We start from the raw sequence: 14409 nt of genomic DNA, 5'->3' as shown, positions 1-14409 counted from the left end.
TGCTGGTTCGACGGGCATTCAGCCGTTGATCCGGTAGCTGGAGGCAGCTGGCTCTGATCTGGGTCTGCATTTTGGAGAATAAACTTCAGATCTTCTTTTATTTGCAAAATCGACTTTGTGGTCATTCACCCTACTTTACAGTATTTTTTGTAAACACCCCAGCTGGCTTTTAATCGCCAACTCCCGTTACTCTAACCGTCACAGCTGTATTTTCCATTCTCTCCCAACATTCCATCATTGACATTCTCCTTCTCATGCTTACGTCACTAGGTATGTCTCTTCACTAGCTGCGCACAAGAGGGGCATACCACAGGTGGATGTGATCATATTACTTCAGTCTCTGGATGATACGTGCTGCAGCATGTAGCATGCTCCTAAGGGCTGCCAATGTGGAGTGTTGCAGTAGGGTATTACCGCTTTCCAGAAGCGAGAGTACAAGGGCTTGAACAGTACATGTAGAAATGTAATCAGTAATGTGAATTGCATCTGGGTATGCTTTTTTCATACGCCATTTGGTAAGTATGCTTTTGATCTAATCACAGCCAGACATGTTCATTATGCTGCAGCTCATCGTCCAGGCACATGTTCATTGTGTATCCACAGACATAACGGCTAAGCTCATAGGTTTATTCAGCTATTCTAGTCACTTGCAGATGTTTTTTTAGATTCATACACGCTCCACCCTTGCTTGGGCAGTAGTTTGCATTCTACAGTTAATGTAATCTGTTTCTGCTGTTACCTTTAACCACTAGAAGCCATATATCCATTGGCGTTCATCCAATCAAGAAAACTCTTGCCTTATATTGAAAACACAAACAGATTTCCTTGCCATGCTCCAGGTCCCCTACCCGAACCTCTCCTCAATTCCATCTCTTGTGCTTTTATCAAGAAGGCTGAGTGGTAGGGATCCTGACATCTTTGTGCCTAGAACACTCATTGATCCCTCCAACAAAATGACAGAACCCACTCCTCTGTGCTGACGGTGAACTGGATAGGTGCGGTGCAGGCAGACCTGTACCCTTGGCCTAAGTGTGACTACAGGGTCGAGCCCGTTCCCTCGAAGCTGAAGAGGTCTGAAAGAAACCCAGAGTGAGTTCCAACATTAATATAAGACCAGGTAATAGTCTTGTGCCTCCTCTCGAACACTTTCCCATTTAAAAAGGGGTAGGCATGGGGATATAGAGGCCCCAATGAAAGCCAAGTGGCCCATATGAGCAGGCCTTTTCAGCAGAAACATGTCAACAATATAGGATGTTCATTAAACATGCCAGCCTCCGATTTTTAACTATGTATGTACACCCAGTAAACAAAAGCAGACATCGGGGGCATACCCCTATCTACCTTTTTAACTGGAGCCCTACATTTGTCCAGAAAAGGAGCCTCTACAAGCTACCACTGGGTTGGTTGAACCCATCCAGATGTTAACCTATCCAGATGAGGGTATACACTATTGATGAAGCATGACACTGGTAGGTGGATGAGGTGTCTTCTCCCATAATTTATATAATCCTCCAAGGGTCTCCAATCTTTTCTGCAGTAAAAGCTACTTATGTTCAATGAAAATCATCCAGAGCTACGAATTTCATTGGAGTTTTAATACTGACCACATCAGACCGGTTTACGTGCTTGTTTTGAATATACACTTTTCAGTTTTTGTAGGCTGGGCTACACACAGTAAAGCTACTTAAGGGTAGCTCGAGAGGTGCTAGTAGCTCACGACCTCCTCATTGGAGACACCTCCTGTAGGTTATCAGATGGTATAGCCAGTGGTGTTCAGCTGTTATTAGGCCCTTGCAGTATGTTGGTATGATTAGTTTTAATTGGTAGGACGTACAGAGGTCATAGACAATCACCTCTCTTTGTACATGAAGCTACTTGATATTGTTTGCCCCTGATAAGAAAAGTTAGACTCTGGATTGTCTGTCTTGATTGCCCTGACCAAGCACAAGAGATCAACAAAATGATGAGAAGGTTGATTTGATGGCAAGTGTGAAGGATATGTGTGTACTACAAAAAGTGTCAATAACCAACAGTCGTCATATGTTGAAAAATGTAAGAATGACATTTTTCAGCGCATGAGAGTACACCTGTAAGGCATGGCCATCCACTAAGAATCAAGAAGCACTCTATTCGTCCAGATTTCACAGTGTTGCTTAGAGTTTAGTTTTCAGAAATGACAACATAAGGCATCTGTAAATTCATTGCCCAGACTAGTCACAAGATGATATTAGCATGCCTGCCCTTAAGAGCTTATTAAGAAAAGATTTTTGATGGCCAGGATTGGATGCAGAAGTAAATCACTTTGTGAGAAGCTATCAGGAATATGCGGGATGTGATAAGAATCTGAGGAATACCACTTTACCTTTGCACCCTGTACCATGGCTGGAGCTTGCTTGGCAAAGATTATGATTTTATATTTCTGTTCACGAAAGTGCCAGCTCCTTTATAATATGCATTTGTTGTTGTAGACTACTCATCAAAGTTGCCTGAAATCAAGTTTGTCGACGGAGTGACCACTTCAAAAAGTTTTAAATTTCTGAAGAAAGAAATTGCCTGAGGTAATAGTCACCGATTGTGGGGTGCAAATTACTTCCAGTGAGGTGTATGAGTTTCTTTGGTTGCATGGGATTCATTTTATGTGATGACCACTGCAATTGTGTTGTGTAAAGTTGTAGCCATTAGTTGGAAGATATTGTACTTTTAGGCATCCAAACCCCATACCATTGTGTCGTACCTGTCGTATCAGGGAGAGGTTGTGGGTTTCACCCGATACTGTGGCGAGTGTAGGCCCATTTCAGTTACTTAAAGGAGACTGGTGGTCTCAAACATACATGTGTACCTTGTTGTTCAAGAATAAGTTTCTTTTGAAAAAGAGAACGAGACAGTGATTGACCTCAGTAGAGTAAGATCAAGGGTTGAGGAACGTCATGCCAAATCTGAACAACAGTATGATGTCTGGAAAAAAGTTGTGGAGTCTCTGTGGAAGATGTAGTTAAAATAAAACATTAATGATTTTAGGCAAGAAAAGAAGCTGCCCGTTTTCTAGGCCAATGAAGGTTGTATGAATAATAAAGGGAATGTTCTCACTCAAGATTATAGATGTTGGTATATCGGAAATGTGGTCCAGCATGCGTGCAAGTTCTTTCCCTGTCAGGGTGAAGGAAACTGTTTCTGAACAGGGGCATAACTATTTTGATACTCCAGTGGTGGTTACTGATGAGAGTAGTGAGTAAAACTGTTGACGAGAGATTGAAACATGCTTGTACTGAAACAATGAATCCTCTCACCACTGGTCCTCACGCTCTTCCTGTTTGAGGACCTGCTGGGAGAAGGTTCTGTCTCAGACCGTGTCCAGCATTTCTTGACAACATGCACACCATCATGGAACATCCTCAAGGGGTAATTTGTTTTATTCTTTTAATTGTGCAGCTGTTTTCCTGTTTTGAGGGGACAGATGTGTTGTATTCCTTCCTTTGTTCTTCCTTTTCTTCATTTTTTCCTTCCTCTGATTCCTCTTTTAAAATGCCATCAAACCTTCTATAGATGATAGTTCAGTGTTTTCTAGAATGTTTATCTAACTGGTACTGTGTGGGATGCTGCTCTCAGATTTTCTGTCTGTCAAGTTTTGAAAAAAATCAATTTTCTCCAACTTACCTCAGTGTGATTACTAGACAAAGCGCACTGTTTATGAAGGTGTGTGTTTTATATAAATGTTGGCCTTTATCAATCAGTTTTAAACGGGGATTCCAAATTTTCAACCCTGCATGCTGTCCGTAAACTGGCATTCTTTGCAAAGTATGTCTTCTACAGTTACAAGCTCCATGTAGTTGCTTCCTACTTCCTATCCAGTTTAAAGACTGTTAACCCATTGATTTTTGTCCTTTTTGAACATGCTGTATAATTAATTTTCTGGAGTATTTTCTGAATTATCGATGTTGTATCTCACCTAGCCCATTCTGTCTAGAGGGCCTTCATCACAACAATGCAAAACATTTACCTGTATCCCGATCATGTACACAATCGCCAATTATGTAATTGTAAAGCTGTTCCTACGTATGACCAGACATGATTATTTAACATAGACTCCAAGATATATGTATCCAGTTGAAACGGAAGGACAAGTTTTTTTGTTTTTTTTTTTGTTTTTTTAAATCAATCCAACATAGTTTAAAAACCTAGTAATTTGTGCTGTTATTTATAACTAGGCTCTCTCCCTTCGACCTTCACGCATGTAACCCAAGGATTTTCTTTGACTGGGTAGGATGTACGTGGAAATTTGGCAGCCTGTACGGTGTGCCTACGGCATAATAAGCTTGAAGATGCATACATGACTTATTGAGATCCGGGCTAATGGTTCTCACCTACAGTATACGCATAATGATTTGTGATAAAAACTGGAAATTCATTGTGTACGGATTTCCCAACGAAGGGGGAGAGACTGGTTATACACAGGAACACGAATTGGTAGGTTTGATGGGTTTAAAGGTGGTTGCCATACTTTTATGTTACCCTGTTAAGGGACGTCATGGTAACAGAGGTCTAATATTGTGTGAACAGCAGTATTTGACTAACTAGGACTATACTTTACATATCTGGATATGCAACACTGATACCTCAGTTGCCTAGCTTTTTTTTTTGTATGATTGTATACATTTTACCAGGTTACAATACGTTCTATCTTCTTGATGTCATTTTATAGAAAAAGCTCTTCATTTAAATAGACTAATGGAAGTGTCTATGCCTAATCTTATTTTTACTGGTAACTACCAACTTCAAGAGCGAAGTGCTGCCTTGGTAAACTTCCTGATAGGACCCAGAGATTAAACCACAAACTAAAGGCATGTTTGCACAGGAGTTCTTTTCCCTCCTTGGAAACTTCAACCTATAATGAAGCCTCAGAGTTTGAATGGAAGAGTACAGGTTGCACCATTACCTTTTGCCAAATGTGCAGTCAATCTACGTAATTTTACAAGACATGTTTAAGAAATTGGATTATTAATTGGGGTGAGTGACTCCCCAACTCAAGGGACTGTCGCAGCCCTTATTAGGGTGAACCCTCAGTCGCTAAACGAATCGGATCTCAACCTCATGGATGCTATGGTACAGAGCAGTCAGGCTTAACCTAGAGTAAAGTTTAAAGTATTAATGCAGTATGAAAACAGTAATAAAGTCAAAATGCAAAATAAATCTCAATCTGCATAAGAAAAAAAGAATAAAATGTAATAAAACTGACAATTTCAAAAAAGGGAACTGGAGATAAGAATTTTTAAATTTTTAGATACATATAGTACCTCAAAGCACCAATCATAGTCTCTGGTTGCGGTACACAAGGACCTAGACGCAATTTGAGGCTAACTATGATGGATCATGGGTCGAAAACATCAACCAGATTTGTCCTGGGCAGAGCATTTACCTTCTGTCTTAGGCTTTTGAGTCCCACCGAACTACAGGAGTTCACTCCTAAGGCCCCCAGGACCCCAGGGGAGGCACTTAGAGGCTCACAGGGTGCTACACAGAGGCCAACAAAAGGGCCAGTTCCAAGACTAGTTGCCAATGGTCAGCTGGGTACTTCCAGGAAAAGGCCTCTCGCAGTTTCTCGGCTTCCTGTAGCCACAAAGGAGGTCAGCCTTGCAGGCCTCTGGAGTCCACTTCTTTGTCCCAGGTACAAGGGAGGAGCAGATCCAGTCCTTCAGGGATCCTCTCTGGTTACAGACAGCAGACCCAGTCCTCAGATCACCTTCCACAGTTTCAGAAAGTGTTCTGTAGTTGGTGCCTGAAGGTGCCAAATTTATGGCTAAAACTAGCCAGTGAGTGGTGGAGACATGTGACACCTGACCCTCCATAACTAATGAGGTGAAAGTTCCCATGCCTGGTCTAACTACTTTTGCAGTAGTTCCTGATTGCCCTATTGCACCTATTCAAATGCATTGTCATGGCATTTGCAAGATGATGAAAGGCTTTGGCTACACCTATCGTGGGCTGTGTGTGTAGGGGAGGGGAGAGTGTCCTGCGCTAATCAGAGTGTCCTTACACATCTAACTCTAAAATCCAGTTTGAGGCAGGCACTATACCCACAACACCCGAGAGACAAAAGTCTGGTAGGTGATGCACAAGAATTGTCTTTGCAGCCTGTTCTCTCCCTTTTAAGTGTGCCCCAATTGTTACATGTAGCTCAACAGACATGCCAAGCAGGTTTTGACACTGTGCTGTCAAAAGGAGGCCCACAGCCCCTACCCTGGATATTCTTCGAAACTGTGAGAAGTCATCTCTGCCTATACAGGCCAACCTGTTGTTTACTCTTGGTTGGCAATTCACAACTATTTAAGGCTAATCACTGGCAGGGAGAAGCTGGAGAACCAATGCAAGTTAACCTCCAGGAACTTCAGGCAGGGAAAATGTAACATTCCAATAGTTAATTTTCCTTAATATTTATTAGAAACCTGACTTCTTTATTGAATTGGATTATTTTATAACTATTTAAAACATGTTTTCTAAAAAAATAAATAAAAAAAATAAAAAATTCTAGCTGGTCCCATACCAAAGATATAGTAAAAGTATTTTAATCCGTACTCTGGCTTTCTGCATAAGACAGCTAGGCCTACCACAGTGCAAAAAGCTTTTTGGGACTCATCACTGCATGGATGCTGTAATATTAACTTTCTACGGGTCTTACTTTTAAATATCATGCACCCTACCTTATAGACTGCAAGGCTTGCATAGGGGTGACTTACTAATATTTAGAATGGAGGTTTCTACCTGTCAAAACAGATCATTTTGCCAGATCCCATTGCAGGATGTACACACAAAAGTCAAGGTACAGTGGTAGGCCTGAAGCCTTGCTTGCACTACCACTGTAGTGAGTAGCACAATGTGCTGCACTACATTAGTGGCCTTTAAGTTCCAAGGCCTCAGTAGACTTGGTACACCGTATACTAGGCAGGTTAAACATACCAGTTAAGTATATGCCGGTTCAACCATGTTTAAAGGGGGGGGCACAGACACTTTACAACTGATTAGTAGGGGTAAAGACAGTTCTAAAGGCAACCAAAATAGCATCCAGCAAGAGCTAAAAAAAAAAAATCAGGCATGACTACACAGAAAAGGCAGATATCCCACACAGTTAAATGATGGAGCACATAATTTAGAGGTGAGTAATCTTTAACGTTTAAATTCAGTTTGAGCTGCCTTTACCATATCTAGCATGTTGGCTGTTTTTCTAAAAAGCAACAATAACCTACCATAGGTGCCCCTGTATTAAGCATATTTTGTAAATTTAATTCGTTTAGATTTTGGCCATGTGGAGAAGTTAAACATAGTCCATGGTCTTCTGTACTTTCAATCCATAAACTTATGATTTATTGAATGATTAAATACAGTAAACCAGGCATGTCTTTGCTGCTACTTAGAGAGGCCATTTATTCTCCACTTGATGTCCCACAATAATACCCACAACCCTGCCATGGGACCAGGATGATCTCAAAGTGTTTTTATGTATTTAACAGAGTGACTCAAGGGAGAGGAATGATGCCAGATAATACCAGCCGCTTCACTTGCAAAGGGAAATCACTTTTCCACTTCATGGGAACCAGCACCTTCTCAGAGTACACCGTGGTGGCAGATATTTCTGTTGCAAAAATTGATGCCTCTGCTCCCTTTGACAAAGTTTGCCTGCTTGGCTGTGGCATTTCTACAGGCTATGGTGCTGTTGTCAACACAGCCAAGGTGAGATATTTTTTTTAATGATGTTTTCCTACATTATGATCATTCTTTCTTGTACAGGTTGGCATATAGAATGTTCCATAGCTGTGTATGGTCAATTCAAGACCATATCATTTTTTTTATTAATACTTGTTGTAGAACATTTCTGTGTAATTGCAACATCTACGAAACCTCATGACTTTCAGGAAAAAGCTATGAAGTTTCCCATCTACAAAATGGGGTTACATCAGTCCTTGCTAATGTTCGCCTTTTTGATTTTATCAGGTTATGGGACCGTGGAGTGCTTAAAAAGACTAGGGGGTGGAAAAAAATCAATTATCACTGAATGCCAGTGTAAAGGTGATTGAAGTTATAATGTGCAACCTGGGAGATGGTAGTAAAGGGCATCAATGTTTACATGCCTCTTATGAATCTGGATAACACGTTTCAGTGTGCAGCAGGGCTAAACTTCGAGTTGCTGTTTAAGGGACCCATTTGTAAGGAGTCAAAACAAATTCGAAATGTACCTACCATATAATTAAACCGATTGGTCTACAGTTCACATGTTTTTTATGAATTCCAGAAAACAACCAGTGGTACACTTGGAAAGCTACAAACGTTGTGCTGCCCCATACCTGTGCACTTGTCACTGTCCATGATCCTGTAGATTGCCTTACACTGTCAAAAGGGTGGTGGATTTCTGTATTTTAAACCAAAAAGTTAGTATGTTGTGCTTTAGTTTCTCCACAGTGCTTTTCCCTCTGACAAAAACTTTCGAAAGTCTTTAAGAAGTTTAGACATGATTCTCACTCCTTCTCATCCTGCAAAACCGCTTCCTTTTGACTTTAAGTGTTTTATTTTACACTGTGAGAAGCAACCAGCAAAATATTCTTAAAGACTCCCATAAACACAGGTTTCACAGTATTCGGCACGGGCACCCAGTTTTCTACATTGAACCTAGTAATGCAGGCAGTCTGCCTTACAAGCACTGCTGAGATTCACCTATGGGTCTAAAGGTTCAAGTTCTGGTGCTGTGAATCAAAATGTTTGCACTACACCTGCCGATTTGCACACTAATGCTCCACTTGGATGCACAAACAGTTTCGAAATGTGCCATAAGATGGATGTAGCTAACTATATGGAGTTTAATTGTTTATTCACATATTGACAGTGGACGTGTGTTGTGTTTTTTTTTTTTTTTTTTTTTTTTTTTTTTTAAGCAGGGCAGCGTACAAAATCTTTCATAATTCGAGAGGTGATTGTGAATCTGGGTTCTTGAATCTGTTTTTTGACCTGTATGTGAGTAACAAAAGTAACATTCTAAGTGAACGGGCCTTGACATTTCAAAGGTAGGTAACAGGGAAGTGTCTGTCCTACTGTATACCGAGTCCTCTGTTTTTACTCCAATAAAATCACTACTAAACATTTCTAAGAACATTATGTAGATTTAGGGCCAGATGTATCAAAGGGTTTTACCCATTCTGTCTCTTTGGGAAAATGCGTTGGTACATATGGCCCTTACTCTTTTAGTATTAACGTCTGATGGGCCTAATGTAGACCTTGGCAGACAAGTTACTCAGTCACAAACATGACAGACATTCCGTCCACCTTAGTACAAGTGGCATAAAATGCAATACAGTTGTAATAAGGTGGTTGAATAGACATTATGTCTTAAATTGGGTAACACGCCTGCCGAACTCTAAATTAGGCGCTGTCTTTAATGAGTATAAACGCCTTTGGTTATATTGAACTGAAAAGGAAACCAGTATTGGCTAGAATTATAGTTTTTGCCGTTGGATGTTTAGAACGGTTTTCTGGCTGGTTGGGTAGTCATTCGGGTCTGCTTTCAATAAAACTGTGAAAGAAAAGTTATGGCAGTGTACTGCAAATACCTTTAGATATGGTTAATGTCACTCTTCTGGATACCGAAAAGGTGTGTATAAGGACATTTGTAATAAGTAGTAAATATAACCAAAGATAATGTAATGAATTTTAATGAAGGAGCTCTGCTACCTCGCCGCACAGCTCCAACATGCTGCATCTTGGCGCGATGAGGATGGCAACTGGGAGAAGCAGCTGTTTAGTGGAAGGATGCAGGGGGCAGTTCTGCCAGGAACACTGAGGAAAGGCAAGAACGCACCCAAGCTGAGCCCGTACTTACTGTGTCCGATGGCACTGGCATGGGTGATGGCAGTGACGAGGGTGTTGCAACACCCTGTTCTCGAGATCTCTTAACATAAAATCGTTTTAGCCCTTTCGAAATATTAGCAGGGAAATGATAATAGCTCAATGGAGCAAAAGTGGCTGCCGCACTGGGGAGAGCTACACCCGATGTGTTTATTTTCTTCATAAATGCACAGGAGCAATTTGGAGTGAGGCTCTGTCAATTCTTTCTTAATGCTAAATTGGCAAAAACAGCAAAAGAAATGTGAAGAGAGTTCCCGAGCAAGGGTGGGGAAGACCCAAACTGGTCAAAAAGTGTGATAGACCCAACATCCTTAGCATGGGTGACCCATTGTGTAGGCAGAGCTGTCAAGCGGCAGGCTGGTTTGAGCAGTTCTTTATTCGGCAGGGCTGAATGGGATTTCCATAAACACTTCTACCCAAGGTACATGGTATTACAAAGGCATGGTCAATAAAGGCTGCCTGCCACCAAAACCACATGGAGATGAACCTTCATCTTGCCCCCACAGTTTGCAGTTCTTCAGGGAGGACACTATCCACACGTGTATACATTTAGCTATTTAAAACAGACAAAACTGTGAGCTCTGCTCACTACATTCATTTGAAAATGGAAGAGCCCAGTCGGTGGGGGAGGGGATTGAATGAAATTAACAAAAAAATGGTTTGTGCCCCTCCCCACAATCTCAGCTGCTACAAGCTGTCGTCCCTTTGACCTTATGAGGTCACTACTGTTAATGTGTGGTCACTTTGGGGGCCAGCATATCCTCGTGCTTTACTACTGGAGTAACATAAAACCACATTGAGTGCCTACAGTGAGTTGCTAAGTGTTGATACCATGAATTGGCAAGAAAGTTAAACATAAGTGTACGATAGCACAGCTGCGTGCGTGGTGTAAAAAACATCAATCTCTGTACAGAAGTTCTAAATCACAGCACGATAACCTAGCAGGTTTCCCAACTTGCAATAGGAATGAAAGTTCAACCAGGAAGTCCTAGGCACTGTTGAAGGAGTCGAGATATAGATGCCTTTTCAAAGTGTCTGGCTAGAAGGTAATACAAATTTGCATCTTGAGTGGGCACAAGTCCAGGATCCTTTGGGAGACTTGCTAATGCTGATCAGGTTTAACAAGTTGCTCATCTCTTGAAATCTCTTACGAGGTCTTCCCCAAGAAGTGCAGAACCAGCCGACTTGGGGTTCTTAGTCATCGAGGTCTCCCAATCCTACTCGTCCAAGTACTTGTTCTAGGATATAATACACCTGCTCCACAGGGTGGCCATTTGTCTTCCTCCATAGCAAGAATTGTTGACGATGATGAGGGTATTGCTTCAGCACATGTTTATAGGACCTATTTTCCTCCAAGTCCTCCGATATTGTGGGTGTTCTGGTGACTGTCAGAAATTAGGGGTGTGGAATTCTTATATACTGACACCTAGGACATTTGGTTCGGGGTTAAGGACAACCGGTTTTCATATATACTTTGTCCAGTGGGACAGGTAGGGCTGGCCCAACCCCCGGCAGCACAAACCCTTGACCGTGTGATTGCAGGAAACAGGATTGTCTGCTACTAATGATAGGTTCAAATCCATCTGTATACGTTGTTCAGAAACGTATACATGATTCATTGATGCAAAATATTACGTAAAGAGTGAGTGATCTAAGGAAATGCATGGAGCTGTAAGCTCAGTTTATACTATAGACACTTTTTCCAGTTCTAATTCATGGACAAGTTCGCAAAATTTGAGAAAGGTTACAATGCTCCATGAAGCATGAAAACAAGGCTGATTGTTTCTGAACCGAAATGTAGGCAACAAATTGGGGACTCGAAAATACAGTTTTTCTAAAGTAACGTTACTTTAAATCTCATTTAAGAACATATATTTAATGCATGGCCATATTTAACAAAAGGTTAAAGAATAGTACAAATCCATAATAGCCACCATTACTGGAAGAAGGTAAAAAGGTTGACCTTTAGGTTTATGATCTTGCTTTGGTGCAGATGTATGCCTTTCAGAAAATCACAAAAATGTACCAAAGCTGTCCTGGAAATCGTACTCCTGGCAACATTTGTGAATTCCAGTTGTGTATCTGCAAATATACACATTTGTTTCCTCGTGTGAGTATTTGCTGAACAATTGCAAATTCACTTCTTTTTTCGTATTTATCCAGGGAGAAAAATGTCACCCCATGGAGAAACTTTTTTGCCTTCTACTCCTTTTTTCCCCCACTCTGGAATAGGTTTACTTTTGCCATTGTCACGAGTGAAAACAGATTGGAGAGTTGAATAATCTTTTTTTCAACTCTTTTTATTATTTTCCAAACCATGCTCATCATACAGGTTACACAATCATGCTTGTCACATTGTAACACACATATGGCAGTTTTGAAAGCAATGACAGTCGGATCAGGACACATGACCTAATTAGGAGAGTTGAGTAATCTTAACTTGTAAATTTGTGGGGGTGTGCCCGAATTTAATGGCACTCTAGTTTACACTTCTGCCTACTTCAGCCCCTGTCCCGAGTTTTACAGAGGTGACCAAATAAGAGCCCTGTTAAAATCCATACCTTGGCATAATGAGACAGGCTATTTATTATCAGAGCGCCGAAATAATGAGAATGCTGCCATAATTTCTCACTTCCGTGCATAGCACCGAAAGTGACAGGAAATCACCAAATGGTCTGTGTGCACGAGCAAGTGGTTGTGTTTTTATTTTGGATCTTCTTCATGGACGTTAATACTCTAACCTGCCCTTTGAAACCTATCATTTTACCAGTGTATGGTGGAATGGAGTGTTCAGGTGAACAAGTTCAGAGCCTGAAAGGCAGCAAATGGAACTTTGCTGTGGAATGAATACTTCTGTGTCCTGGTGACAGGACAGTTTGCGATGAGAACATCCCTATGGCCTGGAGAATGAGGGACAAAGGATCTTCCATTGCAAGATGGTTTACAGGGAGTTATTATTAAAGGTACTTTGTGCAGAGTGCCTCAGTTGCAAATATCAAGGATTTGCAAAAGTGAGTTCTCTCAGCTGTTTGAATCTGTAGAAAATGAAAACCTTTGCTCGGAGAAACTGAAATTTGAATTATTATAAGGACCACTTTTCTTTTTGTTCTTACTTAGTATGGCCAAATGTGTGAGACTGCTCTTCTAACTGGTGTGTAAGTTCTATCTCAAACTCCTTTCTAGAAGATAGTTTTTATTGTTTACGTTACTCTTACCAGAAAAGTTAGTGATGTGCATGTTTTGAATGGATTAATATCTGATTGCCCTCCATGGGCATGAGACGGTCATTGGGCCCAAAACATTATTTCTCCCAAATGTTACCAAATATGCAATGTGGGAATGGGTGATCTTATCCACGTTATATGGACCTCTCTAGTAATAATACCTTACTGCCGCAAAAGTATTCATTGACTAACCACAGTGCAGCGGAGACTAATTGCCTTTTTACTTAAGGTGATTCTATGAAGATTTTGTTGTTGGTTTTGGAAGATATTGGGGGAGCCAGAGGGGATAGAGAACCATTGTGTGTTTGGGTGCATTGTTTGAAGATATTTAAAGACATTAGAGGTTGGGGACTGCAACTACACATGTGACATTGCTAAGGAGCTTGGCATTGTGCTTGAAAATAGAAAAAAAAGAACCAATTTACCAGTCCATAGGGTGCCCAGATAAACACTTGCCCTTTAAAGGTCCAACCACTCTCCCATATCTGAGGGGCTTGTGTTTCCTCATCTTGGGAATGGGGCGTGGAAGGGGGCACGGTGTGTCTGTGTGCATACTGGATGTTGTACCTGTTTATGTTTAACCTCAGTGGAGAGGTCTCTAAATATCAGAATGGGTGGGTGAGCTATAGCTGATTATAAGTGACAAGTTCAAACAGTTTGAAAGCAGTAGTATCCATGAACAAGTCAGTAGTAAAAGGGGGTGGATGGGAGTATGGTGCATATGGTGAAAACAGAAAGGAGGGTTCACTGTACAAAAGCGCCTCATGAGTTCTGTGAGATTTGCTAAAGGATGGTAGATAGTTTGAAAGAGGTACTTGCAGACTAACAAAGGACATCCGTGCCCTAGAGCTAAAGTCCTTAATGCTAAATGATCAGAGTTCGTTAAAGGTTAAAAAAAATAGTGGGTTCAGGGTCAGTGGAGGTCGATTAACTTGTGCCTCTTGCTGCAAAATATTTTGAAAAAATAGACCAGAGATTGTTGTCATAAGTGTACTGTATCTGAAAACAGCACGCTGAGCATGGCACAGCAGCTGGCACACACTGGCATCTTGGGCACGAGATGTGCTGCTTACTACAGTTCTAGAGCTGCCAGGGCTTCCTTGCCTTCACAGGAATATCCTATTATCTGAGATCGGACCTAAAAAAAAAATTGTGCAGTGTCTCTTGTCGCTCTGCGATTGAAGTACTGGCAAAAGTCCTGGACACACTTTAGATTGTAATATCTTTTTGGAGGACGGTGGTGGGGAGCGTGGTGTTTAATAGAGCCCGAGAACGCATGAAAGCAAAAAATTATAGTAGA

At 41.2% G+C, this 14409-nt stretch overlaps 1 protein-coding gene across 1 annotated transcript in view; it reads left to right on the top strand.

The window, feature by feature from the left end:
• LOC138299780 (alcohol dehydrogenase class-3) overlaps window positions 1-14409 on the top strand; it is an 85091-nt gene that overhangs the window by 58905 nt on the left and 11777 nt on the right. The window contains exon 5 of the mRNA XM_069238334.1: window positions 7503-7722. Coding sequence (XP_069094435.1) covers window positions 7503-7722 — 220 coding nt within the window. The remainder of the gene's footprint in view (window positions 1-7502; window positions 7723-14409) is intronic.

The sequence above is a fragment of the Pleurodeles waltl genome, chromosome 1_2, assembly GCF_031143425.1.
Source record: "Pleurodeles waltl isolate 20211129_DDA chromosome 1_2, aPleWal1.hap1.20221129, whole genome shotgun sequence".
Taxonomy (NCBI): Eukaryota; Metazoa; Chordata; class Amphibia; order Caudata; family Salamandridae; genus Pleurodeles; species Pleurodeles waltl.
This window is presented reverse-complemented; position numbering and strand designations above follow the sequence as displayed.